The 17,337-nt window shown below is 31.5% G+C and overlaps 1 protein-coding gene across 2 annotated transcripts; it reads left to right on the top strand.

Moving 5' to 3' along the window:
* The first annotated feature begins 1,148 nt into the window (after positions 1 to 1,148).
* On the top strand, positions 1,149 to 13,310 carry LOC108748801 (zinc finger and BTB domain-containing protein 49-like). Of its 2 annotated transcripts, none has more exons than XM_018487162.1 (2): positions 1,149 to 1,454; positions 10,827 to 13,310. In XM_018487162.1, exon 2 carries the CDS (start codon positions 10,863 to 10,865, stop codon positions 12,567 to 12,569), a length of 1,707 nt encoding a protein of 568 aa, XP_018342664.1. In that variant the 5' UTR covers positions 1,149 to 1,454; positions 10,827 to 10,862; the 3' UTR covers positions 12,570 to 13,310. The 2 variants fall into 2 exon arrangements, with proteins under 2 accessions (XP_018342664.1, XP_018342665.1); XM_018487163.1 differs by lacking the exon at positions 1,149 to 1,454 and adding an exon at positions 7,382 to 7,747.
* The last annotated feature ends 4,027 nt before the right edge of the window (positions 13,311 to 17,337 follow it).

Raw genomic sequence — 17,337 nt, 5'->3', positions numbered from 1 at the left:
TTATGTATAATTTATAAAGAAATGGCATGGTTTTTTTGCATATTTTATTGCATATAAAATTCTAAATTTATGTTAGTTTACACATTCGAATGATATTTGAATACATAGTTTACATATCTAATATCGTTTTGTTTTTTACGATTAATATTAATCTTCATAAGCTAAATTAGAGATTATTTTCATACAAGATACACACCACACAGAATTATCGTTTATAATAATAATATGCGTTAATTGATTAATGAGAGTAAGAAGTTTTATCACTTAAACATTGAAATAAAGCCATCATAGTCTGTATACGAATAGATCAACACGAACTATTGATAAGAATTATTGCTTGATATAAATGGCGACTATGTTTTACTACCTGCAACAAGTACGTTACTGATTAAAACTGTTAAGAACAACAATAGTAGCATGATAAGATGCGATAATAACAAATTCTTGCATTATACAACATGATACATTAATATCTGTCATATAATATTTCTTTGTTTTAGTTCAAACTGATAACAATAGATACATCCTCAATTAAGGGTTCTAAATTCTAGAACATCATATTATAAAGATATTTCGAATAGTTAATTAATTACTATCGAATTAAGAGAGTTAATTACACATGTATACTAGAACTAAAAGAAAAATATTATGGTTAATGTTACAAACATCAAATTTGAAAAAGATAATCAACCTCGATAGGACGCGTCAAGACTTATGAAGGAATAGCGAATGCTGATTACGCCTGTGCATTCTCCCGTGACTGTCGTCCGTCGTGTTTCTCTCCCTTTGCCCCTTGCTAAGCGCGTTATCGTGGCAAATTGCACGCGCGAGTCAGGTTGCGCCGACCACGCCGACAACCTCCACGTGCTGCTGAGCAACACTCAGCCGCCCCAAATTGTAGGTCGCCGCCATCAGTTCGCGAAGAACGGAAGGCGCTGGCGAAGCGGGGATAGGTGGTGCGGATGAGACGAGTAGGCGATAGTGCGACAACGGGCGAGGGGAGGATTGAAATGGTTGATGCGAAGAGGAGAGGTGGGGAACGGATTGCGCGCTCGTGCGTATGCGCCTTGGCTGTGATCGGTGCGGCCGAGGAGGTAAACATTGTACAGTACGATTGGCCGGCCCCGAGGCGGCGGGTCTTTTGCTTTTTCGTCTTGACCCGTCTCTTACGGAAAGAAGAGGAAAAGAGCGACTTCTTTTCTTTCTTTTCGAGTTTATGCGATCTCTCGTGCAAGTTCCTCCAGTTCTTCTTTGAGGATCATTGGATCAAAATCGGAATTTTACGAATCACTCCTTCTGGATAATTGGATTCAAATCAGAATTTTATGAATCACTCGCCATTATCGTTGCCACAAACCCTCCTCCGGATATCACTGAAACGAAAGATGATAACCAGTGTACAGATTTTGGATTACAGTAGGATGTAACGTGACAAGTTACACCCTAGGTTGCAGGTGGGTGCTTCTCCTCCATCCGGATACTTAGCTTATTTCTCCTTTTATTTTTCTTATCTTTCTTTACTACTTATTTAAAAGTGACATTGCAAGTTCTGTTAGTGAAAACTAATGTCTTCGGACTTTTTAGATTATTTCCTTATGTTCCCGAATCCGCGTATTCTTTTTTCACATAATTTTATGAGTTCTCGCAACTAATATTTTTTATTTTTAAATCTTTATCTGTAGATATTTAAACTTGCTATTTTTGAGCTTCTAGATTTTTTGAGCGTTATAAGAAAATAGTTAAATTGAACGAGGTGTTTTTCATGACATCCCACACACAGCATGGAATATTCATGCGAATAGTTTTTTGAAACATTTTAATAAAATATTTTAGAAATATTTTATAAAAATTTGTAAATCATTTTAAAATTATATTGCATTAAAATATTTTGCAAAAATATTTTAGAAATATTTCTAAAATATTTCATGCTGTATGAGATTGTATTTAAAATAAAAAAATTGTCATTTTGATTTTGAATACTAAACGTATGGAACATAGAGAACAAGACGCGCGAGGAGGAACTGTCATTAATTTTCCAAACCAGAGAATCACGCGTCATCGTATTCAGTTGGTGATTTTGTTTTATTTTCTTTTTTGCGTATACGCATATCGATAATAGGCATATTTTTTTACTGAACACATAGTTATCAATATGAATTTATATTATTTCTTCAAAATCTAATTTATGTTAAACATTTATCAGACTAAATGTTTTTTATTTTTAAAATATTTTTAGAATAAGTATAATATTAAACTATTCATTTTTAATAGAATCATTTTTTTATGTGCATATATGATAGATATGTAAATAGATTATTTGTGTAATAATATTTTATTTTTATTATATTTTGATTATACTTTTATAATTGTGTGTATAGCATCCAATTGCTAATTATTAGTTCACTGACATTATATTAATTTAATTTTAAATTTTTAAATATTTTTTATAGTTTATATTATAATAATTTAAAATGTATTATTGCGAAAATCTGCAAAATTAGTGGAAATTGAAATAAATTAAATAAAATTCAAATGAAAAATAAGAAAATAAAATTAATAGTAGATACTGATAATAAATTAAAATTCGCAGTGAATGTACTCGTTAAATTTCTCCAAATAAACATAATGTTAATTAATCGATAAATTACACTTAATTAGCCTTACGTAGTTAAAACAATCTGTATAAAATACGATTAGAAATTATCGCGAGAATACTCGAATCACGAAGAGGAAGAGTAGCACAGTTTCATAAAATTTGGCACGAAAGTGTCTTCCGGACGTGAGTAGCGATGTGACGATTTGACTGTAGGATGAAATTTCCCCTCAGTATGGGGGATGTTTCCGTGGATCAATACAATTTTTGTATCTCTTTCATGCGTTGTGATATTCGTCATATGATCAACCGATCAGTACGAGCTCCATCAAGAAAATGAACGAATATAGAAAGGGAATACGAAAAGGAAGAGAATGATCATAGGGATGGGAGGGAGAATAGGAGAAAAAGAAAGAAAAACGAAAGAAAGAGCGCATCATACGCGATTATCGTCGGACGTGTGCCACTACGTGTTCCTCTTGTGATGTAACTCTCAACGTCCTTACTTACTACGCGCCGAGTTGGACGAGGTCGGTGATCGCTATAAAAAAATGCGACTCGTACACGTGGAGGCGGCCGCGCGGGTTTCGGCACGATATACGAAGACGAGCGGAGACGATAGCAATGGCAATACCGACGGGGGGTAAGCGGGCTGCGCACGATACGCTTGCAACGTGGCCGCCGACCACGCCCGCGGCCTCCTTGGCCATTGTCGGATGATAGACATCATGCGCATGCAGGTGTTTATGTTAGCGCTGTGCATGCAATTCGAGGATTTGTTTATAATTCAGAAAATAAGAATATTCTCTTTTTCCGCTCTTTTGTTCACGAATATTATGTACTATTTGAAATATTCAAATTAACTTGCAAAAGACTATTATATCTATCGTTGCAGTATTTTGGATCCATTTCCTAGTGTAGTAAAAAATGTCACGAATAAACAGCATTAAAAGTAAGACTTATCATCCTTTTGGAGAGATATTAAAACAGCGGACATATAAACATAGTTCCAGTATAATATACAGGATGTCCGGTAAGTTTCGACAAAACACTCATGTGTAGATAAAGCTTTAATACCATATTTTCTCATGTTGGTAAAAATAGTTGCCAATAAAAAAATGCGATATTAAAAAATTGATCATAAAAAATTCTGAAAAAATTCTCTGAACTTGAGAAGAAAATAAACAATTTTTGTCTCTCGCTATTTTTCTGTAAAGTATTTGATATAAAATTATTGAAAATCAATATTCAGCGATTTGTAGTAATTAATATCTTGTTAACTGTTGCAAAAATTGCAAAATGATAAAGAACTTTTCGACTCAGTTTAGTCTGTTCTATACACGAGCACTGTCAAAACTTACCAGACATCCTATATAAACGGATATTGCAATTTTATTGCGTTTTATTTAGAGATGAAAAAAAACAGATAAAGTAAAAGAATATGGAATAGCGTTTTTTAAATTAACATTGATTCGATATAAATGCACATGAAGACCTTACCAAATTTATACAGACCTCTTGAGGAATATGTTAGTTATAAAATCCAATAAATGAAAGTCGCCTTTCAAAATTTAAATTTAACATCAATATTAACAAAAAAGTAAAAAATGTGAAAATGGAGGGGGGGGGGAGTCTAAAAAATGGGATGTAATATGGAATACCGATGAAATTTAGGTAATAATAGAGGAAAGGCATCTATTATGAGATACCGTATTTGGATAAGTGCTAGAAATGTATAGGCAAAATTAAAAAAATAATAGGTCATTTTAAAAGGAATTTAATACGCTTTAAGATAATGTTATGTAAAATATAATTCCAATTCTATTTTTTTTTTTAATTAAAGAAGTGTAAAAAGTGAGCAAATCGCAAAGTCAAAAAATTGTGCTCCTAATATGAGATGTCCTGAGAAATCGATAATAAAACGCAAAGTACATCAGTACTGTAAAAAATTTTATTTAATGTTTCTAAAATACAAACAGATATAGCCAGTGCGCGCGCAAAATGAGCATGTGATGTATTGTATTTAGGACTCGTCTTCAGTAGTTGAAATCAAGCATCACAAAAAGCACTCAATGTTCATTCCGAGTGTCTTTTTTATTATTGTATAATAATATTTACTTAGTAACGATTTTCACTGACATAGAAGCATAGGTTAAACTATTTTATATTAGAAATACCCTTAGTATCTCATGTTACGATTTCCACGCATTACAATTTTACGATCATCAAAGCTAATTTCTATACATAAGCAATTCAATATATCCTGGATTTTTATATTAATACGATCTTACTGTATCATTACATGAGGAATTTATTGCCAAACATTTAGTTATTAAATAATAAATAAGGTTTAAAGACTCATTTCAATGAAATTTGAAAACATCCAAATTCTAAAATCTTTTTTTAAAATAATTGCAGGCATCTAATAGTGAATTTTCCACTAAATAATTTTCAAGAACAATAAATTCATGATGGAATAGATAACGTTTATTAGTTTAACGAAAACACTTCTATCTCATATTAGGTGTCTATCTCATAATAGAGGGCTTTTCTCTAATAAATAATATAGGCCTGCAGCCGAGTTACACATTTTGACTGATTTTGCCTATCGTCATCTCCATCCCTTTTGTTTAATAGCATTCACACCGTGCGCGGAAATATGAAACGTTCGAACTTAGGGATGATATTAACCTTAACTCATACAAGGCACTATAGGGCTATAGGACATTGAAACATATTGCCTTACATTCACTGTTTACAAATTTTTATAATTATAACTATAATTATTATGTTAGAAATTTAATTTATTTATTAAAAATGATTTTTTTGATATTTTTTTAGTATGCAAACTTAATTAACGCACATGTTCTATTTTGAAGTATTACTTTCGAGTTTCTAACATAATAATAATAATAATAATAATAATAAAAATTTGTAAACAGTGAATGTGAGGCAATATGTTTCGAAGTTCTATAACCCTATAGTGCCCTATATGAGTTCCTGCACAGCATGTATTATAATAATATCGCAGCAATATTGCAAAATATCAGAAATATTATGTATTACAGTGTAATATCACAAAACTATTACTGACATATTACATATCGATAAATAACATTGAAATATCACAGTAATATTTTTGTGATATGTCACAATAGTATTGCTACAATTTATCGCACATATTTAATTTTATAATATAATAATATTATGGCAATATAACATATTAAGGAGACTAACATATTATATATTATAATAATTATAATAATTAAACGTTTCTACAATATTTACTTAACGTTAAGGACGTCTTTACGACGTTAATTATTAAGATATCACAAAATTATATGTACACACATATGTAGGATAAAGACAGCTATAAAATGTTAAAACTAACATTATTTCAATATAAAATGCATATTAAGACTTTTAATTGATACATATATATTTATTATACATATGATATATATTACTGCCAGTTGATTATCAGTACTGAAAATTTATAGTTCCCGTTACATATATTACAGATTTTTAGTACTGATAGTCAACTGACTGTAATATACGAACATAGTCTAAATGGTGGCGGTTCGTTATTTTATCATAAGTATATATTCTTGTATTGTTGATTTTTTTATAAATAAAATGTGCCTAGTGCTTTATATTTAATGCTTCATATTTACAATATGATTATTACAGAAAAATGTTGAAGTTGTAATAAATGTTTAAGAATAAAATAACGAGCCTAATTTTTACTAATTCTTTAGCATGTAGCTATAGCTTGGAAAGCAGAGAAAGAAATTTTATAATTTAGTTCTATGTAAATCTGTTAGTAAATTTATTGTGAAATTATAGTAAATAAATGTTATATTATTCTAATTGAAGATAATTAAAAGTAATCAAAATTTAATATTCGTAATAATAATAATATAAGAATTAAATATAGTAAATAGTGAATAATATTAAAGATTATTATTATTTCCTAATTAAGGAGTAATGGCCAAACTAATCGATGTCGATATTACAGATTCTTTTAATTCCAAATAAAAAAAGTCGATAACAATGACATCTTTATTCATTTTTTACATTAATGCTCTGTCAAACGCACACAACTCTTTATCTAAAATGTTGCAACGCCATCTCTTGCAAGATCGAACATCTACTGCTAGACACAATTACTACTTTGTTTACCAGTCTTCGCTCAACATTCGTATGTAATTTGTAGGTTGATGTAAATCTTTCTTTTTAAGCTTTCAATCTTAGTTCCATAAACTCAGTATTGATTGTGCATGTGAAATGCTAGATGCTAAACTGTCATTTTGTTCATACGTGCTGTAAAACTTTTGTATTGAGGAAACATCTACGTCAGGTGACAGATCTCTACCAGATAAAAAAATGTAAGTTTTTAACTTTTTTTTCGATTTTAATATGAAGTCCATTGCAGCACCGAATTTTTAATTTATTTTAATCCTGTAAAAAGATTTTTGTTTCCGTTCAGTAAATTCGGAAATTTATATCGATCCGCAAAGTCCCGACAATTTGGTCACTCCAACATTCCTAATATGAAATAATTTTGAAAATAATATTGAAAATATCAATTTAATAAATTTTATAAAAAATTTTTTTAAATATAATTTTTCTCAATAAATATTAAATAAATATAAATATTATATACATCACGGAAATATTTCAAAATATTATATTATAGTGACATTTCTGCAATATATCTCAGTAATATTCCTGTGATTTATTTTCACGGACATTGTAATATTACTGTGACATCTCAATAATATTTCAGCGATATTTCTGTTACATTTCACTATAATATTGTAATGGAAAAATGATATTGTTATGATATTACTGTGATATTATGTGCTATATAGGGTTACGCGGCTAATATCATCCCTGAGTTCGAGCGTTTTATGTCTCCGCGCACGGTCTGAATGCTATGAAACAAAGAAAGGAATGACGATAGGCAAAATCAGTCGAAATGTGTAACTCGGTTGCAGATCTGATTAATAACACAATATGTGAACACAATAAATGAAATCCAAATTTACGCAAACCGATCAAGAAAAATAGTTAAAACTAATTTACATTTTTATTGTACAATAACACAAAAAATATAATAGCATCATTGAATATAAACTGGCAAATAAACTGGTAATAATCTATAACCTATAATCGCAAATATAAGCTGGAAATGTGTGATATATATTGGCTGCGTTTAGCAGAACGTTTATTTTGCAACTGTTGGAAGTTTTCTTCATGATGTTGTCTATAGTTATGCTTTTTAGATCAAGAGGTATGGTCCTATCTCAGCAGAGAATCATAAAACGGTTGCAAAACTGTTGTGTTCTGCTAAACGCAGCCATACATACTATGTAATTAATTTCTTGTTAACCATAACGAAACTTGCAAAAGGGTAGAAAATTTTTTAATTGAGTTTCTACTCGTATACAGGATAAAAAATTTTTAATGTAATAGGCCAAATATTTCGAGAAGTATGAAGAGCATTTTGCATCATTGCAAACGTTTCTTATATATTTTTCTCATATTTGAAACAAAACTTTATTGCGGTTTTTTGTTCCACATGAAAAATCGCGACCAAGCCAATGAATCTTACAAACTTGACACACACATACACACACACACACACGCACGCACGCACAGACACACGCGCGCGCGCGCGCGCGCGCACACACACACACACACACACACACACACATACTGCACATAAACTGTTTATTCTACGCAAAAATATGGGAGAGTCACAAAGTTTTCGCCAATTAGTTCAATTATTGAAACATAAGTGTAGCGTCATTAGTATGTTCGAAAATATTCTGTTTCGGAACTTTTTGAAAGCACCATGTGGGATATTTTTTACATAATATGATTTCTCTAATTATTTTACATATAAAGGTATTGAAGTAGAAATATGAAATCGAAAAGTCAATATAAAATATTTACGAAATATTTTGACATAAAATATCTCGTAAACTATTAATTTTTTAAATAGCAAAAATACAGGACTTTTAAAATCAAATAATAGTATAAAACTAAAAAGGACGAGAATAAGAGTTGATATAAATTCATAAATTATAAAGAAATGCTGAATGAATATATGATATATTATTAGATATTGCAAACGTTTTATAAAAAATAATAATTTAATTACATGTATCCTTATATACACATGAAGATAATAATATAATTACATTACACGCACGCACGCACACGTAAATTAAAATAATTGAGAATTAGTTAAAAACACAATATAGTTGAAAAAACGTGATTTTCAAATGTGTTAATTTTTTTTTTATTTATTATTATTTATAGGTATTCTATGTTCTTTTTCTTTATTCATAGATATGAATTTAAAATAAAGATTATCACGTATAATTTGTTTAAACAATTAACAAAAATTTTATTTGAATGAAAACATTCGGGAATAAATTTTATCGTGTTCTCTCAAATGATCATTCATTCCGATTTGTATCGTCATTTGTAGCGTTATTTGATTTCTATTAGCGTTTTTGGCCCGATTGGATTTACATCAATCTGGGTTGAAAAGCTCTATTATTGATTGATATTATGTGTTAACCAATAATAGAACTTTTACCAACAGTAGAGCACAAAACATCTTAATCCAACCCAAGTTGGTGCAAAATTATTCGGACTGAAAACAGTATATGATTCCTGAGAACACACATGACGATTACAATTCTTCCAGAGGGTAGTAAAGGCAGAATGCGCGCTCCAAAACTTGGAAGTCTCCGGAAGACTTGCTAATTCGATTTGTATACATTTTCTTATAAAACTTTTGTTTTTTTTTTATGAGAAGCGCCATCTAGTGGCAGGGATGTATTAGGTTGTTCGGAAAGTAATTTCGTTTTTTCTTATGAAAATGAAAGACGATTTTCAATCAGACGCGTTTCAAATGATCATGAACGGTCGAATTCGATAAATTTAATCTCTCAGCGATCTCACAAGTTGTTATTTGCCGGTTTGCATCAATTAATGCCTTTATTGTGTCTTCATCAGCTTCAACTGGCCTTCCAGAACGTGGTGCATCTTCAACATCAAAATTGCCAGATCGAAATTTTGCAAACCAGTTTTGGCACTGGCGTTCTGTCAATACATCTTCTCCATACACATCGGATAATTTTTTTCTTGCTGAACAGCATTTTTACCTTTTCGATAGTAAAAAAGTAAAATATGCCGAAAATGCTGCTTTTCACTTTCCATATTTGATAGGGCACCAACCAAAAACTACTGCGTAGAATCAATCGAAATTTTTTCACAAGCAAGCCTTGCTATATCAGCTGTCAAAATATATAATGATTATGCGGCTTAAGTGTGAAGTTGGCTGAAAAAATACAATAAGTCTTCTGTTGGGAAAAAACGAAATTACTTTCCGAACAACCTAATATATCAATATGTGTATAAGGCTTCTTCACATTTGAAATGCTTCACGTATTTCAGATAGTACAGTCAGTACAAAATGTTCGAAAAAAATGCTTTTCTTTATTCCCGACTTACAAAGTAAATTCCTGTTTTATCTCATTTCTGTTTTAATATTATATTCCTGAAAGTTTTAAAAGATTTTATTTTTATGTTACCAATTGTGAGTTCTTTTTCAGATTCAAAGGATATTCTTTTTCAAGAGGGTTCCGTTAGCGCATAGTGCAATAGCACACATCTACTCACATCGGCCTAGTAACTTTTCACTGTTTTACCAATGAGAATATTTTATTTTAAATTAGCCAATTAGCGATGTGTGCTATTGGAACTCTCTCTTTTTTCTAATCTTTCTCTATTCTTTAATTTTGTAGAAGGATAAATCGTACTTTGATTTTTATATAAATTAAGTATTGCTTTTATTAAGTATTATATATATATATCAATTGCACACAGACTAATTGCGCACAAGTCAATTACAGTGCTAGAAAAAAATTCCCTACGCAGTTATTGGCAGTGGGCAATTGCAACAGTGTGCAAGTAAATCATTCCCACTTTTATTTAAGGTAACATATACAAACATGCATATAAATAGATATATGTATATTTTTGAGTAGTTTTTTAATTCATTTCAAACAAGATTATGGATACTAAATTAGAGTAATTGTATTATGATATTGCCAAATCATACAATATAAACATACATCAGTTACGAAACATCCACGTAAACAAACAGAAAAAAATGATTCTTAAATCGATCTTTTAAATGTTTTTATTATAGTTTTCCGTCCTCGATGTTGGACTACTGTATGGTCAGATGGAATCCGTGCCGTCAAATCCAGTGATGTCAATTTCGACGCCGGGCAGCATGACTGCTAGCTTAGAAACGATGAGTTCGGTGAAAAGCTTGGTGTGCAGCCCGGATCTCACAATATTTGCGACCACGCCGGGGTGCAGCAGAGTTGAAACCGCAGATCTGGTCAGTCCAACGGTGGAGATCGGAAAATTTCAGTGTCTACTCTGTCAGAAGAGCTTTACGCAGAAGAACATATATCAGAGTCACATGAGGTCGCATGGTAAGGAGAGCGAGGATCCATATCGCTGTAACATCTGTGGCAAGACATTTGCGGTACCGGCGCGACTGACGCGTCATTATCGTACCCATACTGGCGAAAAACCGTACCAATGCGAGTATTGCAACAAATCGTTCTCGGTGAAGGAAAATCTCAGCGTACATCGGCGCATCCACACGAAGGAACGGCCGTACAAGTGCGACGTGTGTGGACGCGCGTTTGAACATAGTGGCAAGCTACACCGTCACATGCGCATTCATACTGGCGAACGGCCGCACAAATGCACCGTATGTGCTAAGACATTCATACAAAGCGGCCAGCTGGTGATACACATGCGCACGCACACCGGTGAGAAACCATACGTGTGCAAATCGTGCAAAAAAGGTTTCACCTGTTCCAAGCAGTTGAAAGTGCACACGCGCACCCACACTGGTGAGAAACCTTACACTTGTGACATTTGCCGTAAGGCATTTGGCTACAACCACGTACTCAAGTTGCATCAGGTGTCGCACTATGGCGAAAAGGTATATAAGTGCACGATTTGCAATGAGACCTTTGGTTCCAAGAAGACAATGGAGTTGCATATCAAGAAGCATCCGGAATCACCGGCATCCGTTACTTCCATTATTACAGACAGCGACATCTCACCAACGACGATCGCTTCGCCAATCGAACCGGATGTTGAGATTTCTCAGAATGGCGGTGGTGATGGTGGCAGTAATAGTAGCAATCTTGACCCAGCCACGGTCCCAGCTGTTTTAGATTTACCGGATATCGCTGTCGACGACAAGGAAAACCTGAAGACTGAAGAGGCCTATTCGGATTCGACATCGAACGCTTACACTATTCAACGCGACTTTGGATACTATCTTTATTCCGGCAACAGAGAGCAGCAGTATTCACAATCAATAGTAACATCGCCGTCGAGTACGATAGAACCCGTCGTGTTCGCTGATATCGACGAGAAGCGCTTTCAAGCGAGCGTGGTAGTAAGTGCGCCGATGGAACCAATGACTCATCATGTGTTTTTTTATCCCGAACCAGCGTATGCTAGTTTCGGTTTAACCACCAATGGCGGTGTTCATCTCGATACTACCGATTGCTCATCTCTTTTGAATTTGCCGGGTAATGACGCGCGCCGAAGGGTTGAGGCTGCCTTAGAAGCAGTTGAGGAAGAGCGACAAAGACAAGAATATGATGCTAGGAAAATTGATCGAGATCCGTTACTCACGCCACCGTGCAGTAATCCTGAAAGCCCAGCATCGTCACCTGACTTGGCCTTGGATCTAGTGATACCACCACGGGAAACGTTAATTTTGCCGCCTAGGAAACGTAGCAAGATGATTCTTCAATCCATGGAGAGCGAATATAGGAATAGCGGCGGTGGTGGCAGCCTAATCACGACTTCACAGAGGCAAAATTCTGTCATCCAGTTTGCGCGAGCTTCATAGTGAATGTGTCGGAACTGTTAGAAAAGCTTTGTGAAATCACTTTGAAAGTTACTTTAGAAATTGAAAGGGATGCTCCTAGAAAATGTTTTACTTTGATAACATCAAGGTCGAAAATTGGAAGAAATGTCGATTTGTGTATGTGTTTCTTCGAGCAGGACAAATTTGAGTGCAAGGAGTACGTAGAAATCGTCAAGAATTTCATTGATATTCCAATGTCAAGTGAAAATAATTGCAAAACGTACGAGCAATGAACTTTTATCTTGTTAATTGCGATACAAAGATGCATTCGGCATATACAGAAGCTCTCCATTTTCAGAATTAGAAGTGAAAAGCTCATGTGCCTCTTTAATGAAACCTAAATCTAATACAAGTGAATCGCAACTCAGTGTTATTTTTCCATTCGCAATCAGTATGATCTGAGAAGACTGATTGCATGAAGTTAGCTCAGCAATCAAAATTGCATTTGTTACTTAATAACAATTTAATAGCAATTAACGCAATCCATATACTGCATATATTTTCTTAACGGTTTACGGGCGAAAACACTCGTAATTACTTTCTTGTTCGATAGCTCCTTGATCTTTTGAGGCTTTAACATTACGTGTATGTAATGTATTGGATGCGTGGAACATAAAGAGAAAAAGATTGGATATATTACTAGATTGAGAGAAGATCGCACTGATCGCGAGCGTGCATGATGAGGTAACAGTGCGTATGCTATCAAAAAAACATAACCTCGTTAAACCAAATTTTTGGAAAAAATTTAGATAATTTAAAAAAAGAAAAAATTATTAAAAAACAGAAACCCTTTTATGGAAATTAGAATGTTAATTTTAAAACATATTGCCATATATGATATATACATACGCATACTTATGCCTCTTTAAAAGCTTTACTAAAAATTTTTATTGTATTTAATTTAAATGCTATTAAAATATATTTATATTTTATATTTATTTTATATATGTGTTATCTATATTTTAAATATATATATATGGTAGATTTATTGTAAGAGGGGAGTTACATCTTTTTAACATTGTGTGATTCGTTTACAGCAGCCAACATCTGATATATAATGTTTAGTATTAAACAGAGCCACTTACTCAGTAAATGTGTTTGCAATATTGGTTCAAGTATAAGAGAAATATATTAGAATAGCTATGGGATATTTGGCTACTTAAAATTAACTACATTGTATGGTAGCTATTGCCAACAAATCAAAATTATAAATTCAAAACAATACTTTGTTCTTGAAAAATTGTATTCCTGACTAAATTTTGAGATGACTTTTTTTTTACAAAACTTTGCCATATTTAATTTTTAAATTACAAAAAAAAGAGTTCATTAGTTGGATACAAGAAGATGATAACAACAGCACATTTTATTAATAGATTTATCATAAACTGCAGATCACAGCAGAGATACTCCTTATATAAATGTGAGTGTCTGATGGTCTGAACCGTCAATAATAAACTATTTCCTTCTATAATTCCAAAATTAAACTTCAGACACACACAAAGTTTTACAAGAAGAAAAGTTGTCACAGAATTTAATCGGGAATATATTTTTTTTTAAGACAAGGAATTGTTTTGAGTAACTCTGTGTAGCGGTCAGTAATCAACATACAAAATGATTAAAATTATATTTAAATGGTTAGTCAACTTTTTGAGATAACTATTGATCACATAACTGTCGAATATTATGGTCTACAATTGATCAACATTACGCAATTATCTACTAATGTAATATGAAAGTGTTGAAAGTATTGTATAAAAATTGACGTTTGAGTATTTATTTCTTGAGCGAAAGCAAAGAATTGTTATAACTCAGACTTTACACGTATTACCTCATCGTTGCACGCAAGCGATGTTCGTTTTTTTTTTTTAATAATTTACATGTCCGCTCGCACACGTACCGATTGACTTAGCCCTTCGTAGCCCTTCGCCATAGCGAATGCACGTTCGCAAAGATTAGATATCTCTTTTGCCAGCCTTAACAAGACTGACTCAGTCTTCGTTAGCATCACCATTCCGTTCACAGGGAGCTGCCAGTGAGTGTCGATATCATCATCATTAGTTAAATATTCGCTGAGTAAGAGCAGACGATAAATTTAAGGTCATGTATTTTTTAGCATGTACATTATTTTCGGCAGTTTATGTATTACATAATTTTATAAAAGTGATACACATGATGAATCTGCCTATGTGATCTTAATTTGAAATCCTAAAGTGAAAAAATTTAATTTATTTAAAGATTTAAAAAAAATCAACTTTTATAATAATTCTTTTCATGGTCAGGAAATTAAGATTTTTTTTTTCAAATAATTGATTTTTTCAAAAATTGTATGGAATAAATGTATTCCATTCGACATTACGTTGATCAATTATATTGTAATATAGTTAAAAGTTGTAATATAAGTACAATTTGCATAATGACGATGTAACTGGAATTTCTCGTACCATAAATCAAACGTTTGGATTAAATTTTTATTTGTTTCTGATCGGGAAAAGATAAATTTTCGCAGATCTCGCAGCCAGCTTTACCAAAACTTCAACTATAGGTTGAAATTACTCCATTTGCAACCTTCTAAGCTTTCTTTATTAGAAAAAGAGATAAAGACTTTATCTTAAACATTAAGGTCAAGATTGATTGATTTTAATAAACCAGCTGCGCGGGTCTCTGGAAATATTTCAATTTTGCAATCATATGCTTTCGATTATATTAATATGTATTTTTTATATGTAGATATAATAGATACAGTTTATAAAAGATATAAAACAAGAATGACAAAAAGACAAAAAAGAAAATCGAACCTTAACGGTATTAATCGCAATTATTATTCGCTTTTGTGAGGATTCAAAATCGATTATTTAGTGCGTGAAATCGTAATATATTAATCGGTGTAGTTAGATGATACTGCTATGGAATTATAAGAAAGAAAAAAATTAAACGCAAAAAGGAATGCTGGAGAAAAATAGAGCATTGGAAAAGAGAGCGAAAAGTGACCAAACAATTGAATATCTCTGTGATAAGAACTCCATAGTACCAGAGTATTAAGCGGAGCCGAGCCCACTGCCAGAGTACAAGTGTATATGTGCACACGCATGCTAGTATGATGCGAAATTATAATATATTATAATATACATCGTACGATGAAGATAAACTATTGCGTCAGAACTCAGTTTGATACAGATGTTCAATTTCAGATAACTGTGACGATTTTCAAACTTTCATATTAATTTTATGTGACTGTATGGAATTCTATCTAAATTCTAAATCTTATACATAAATTATAAACGAACGATATTTTAGACAAATTTTAAATTCTGAACAAATTTATACTTTTTTAAGGTTTTCAAATAACAATACACATTTATACGTGCACGCCCAAATACGCACATAAACATATTATAAAACAAATTTAATTTACGAGTATATCTTATTACTCATACAGAATGTCCCGTGAAAACTACAACACACATAAAGTTAAATTTCTGAGATCATTTGAGGAAATTTTACCAAAATCGAGGCTATTAGTTTTTTAATTGTAAGCGTTTAAAGTTAGGAATCATATTACCTAAAATTTGCGCATTCAGGTATAGTACAAAGCAAAATGTTGAAGACGAAATTGTTACCCCTTTTGTTAATATTAATGTAAAGATTACAGAAATGAAGACAAAATTATATATTTTTTTGCAAACACATTGTGGAATAACATTTTCTTTTTTATAATAACTTTTTTATAATAATTTTTCATTTTTACATAAAGTGCAAACTGTCAGATGACATTTCTTTAAGAAAAATGTTATCATAAAATTTTATTTACTACCAATTTCACATTTTAAATATAAAATTATAGTTATTAAATAGTACGTAGTTAACTAATGATATGTACTTTTTTAATAATTATTTAACAAAATAAGCAAAATAAACTATTAATATAATAATCCATATTAAACATTTTATTAAAATAATCCGAGGAAATTACAGAAATTTATAAATATTTAAAAAATTATTTATTATAATTCATATTAATAAAATTTATACTATTAAATAAAAATCGACTGATGAAAATAAATGCACATGAGTGAAAAACTCCGTATTCGGTCGAAGGTGATTCTTCGTATATAACAATATTTCTTGTAAATTTACAATTTCTAGTTCAAGCAAACTGTGCCGATTATTTGTTTTTCTTCAAATTCGGTTCTAACACAATAGTAATATTACGAATTAAAAACTGAGAAAAAATTTAATATTATTAATGCTAATAAGCGTCTTTAAGAAAACTCGGAAGATCCGCTTGCTTGAACTATTGTATAAATTTGCAAGAAATATTAGATACAAAGAATCGTTTTGACCAAATGACATTTTCCATTCAATTTAATTTATATTAATTAAAAATGCTTATACAATTAATCATAAAATTGGTTATTATTTACATTAAAGTTTTTTTCCGAATTTTAATGTTTTTTTTTCTTGCATTCTTGATAAAAATCTTTATTGCGACTCCATCAGCAATAATCAATCGGGAGAGGTGTAACTTACCTATTTTTTTTTAACTATTTATAGTATAAAAATAAAGATGAGAAGAATTTCCTCACTGATCTTATCGTTGATATATGTTGTCAAGTGATTCTGAGTGACCTTGAAAAAGTTTTAATCGTTAAAAAATTAAAAAAAATTTTTAAATAACGTCCTATTTCTGCTGCATACAAGATTAGGAATTACACACCCTTCCCTGCTTACGTAATGACTTCCCACGAAAGCG

Source organism: Trachymyrmex septentrionalis, unplaced genomic scaffold, assembly GCF_001594115.1.
Source record: "Trachymyrmex septentrionalis isolate Tsep2-gDNA-1 unplaced genomic scaffold, Tsep1.0 scaffold241, whole genome shotgun sequence".
NCBI classification, from domain to species: domain Eukaryota; kingdom Metazoa; phylum Arthropoda; class Insecta; order Hymenoptera; family Formicidae; genus Trachymyrmex; species Trachymyrmex septentrionalis.
The sequence above is the reverse complement of the archived record's forward strand: the minus strand, read 5'-3'. Positions and strand labels throughout refer to the sequence as shown.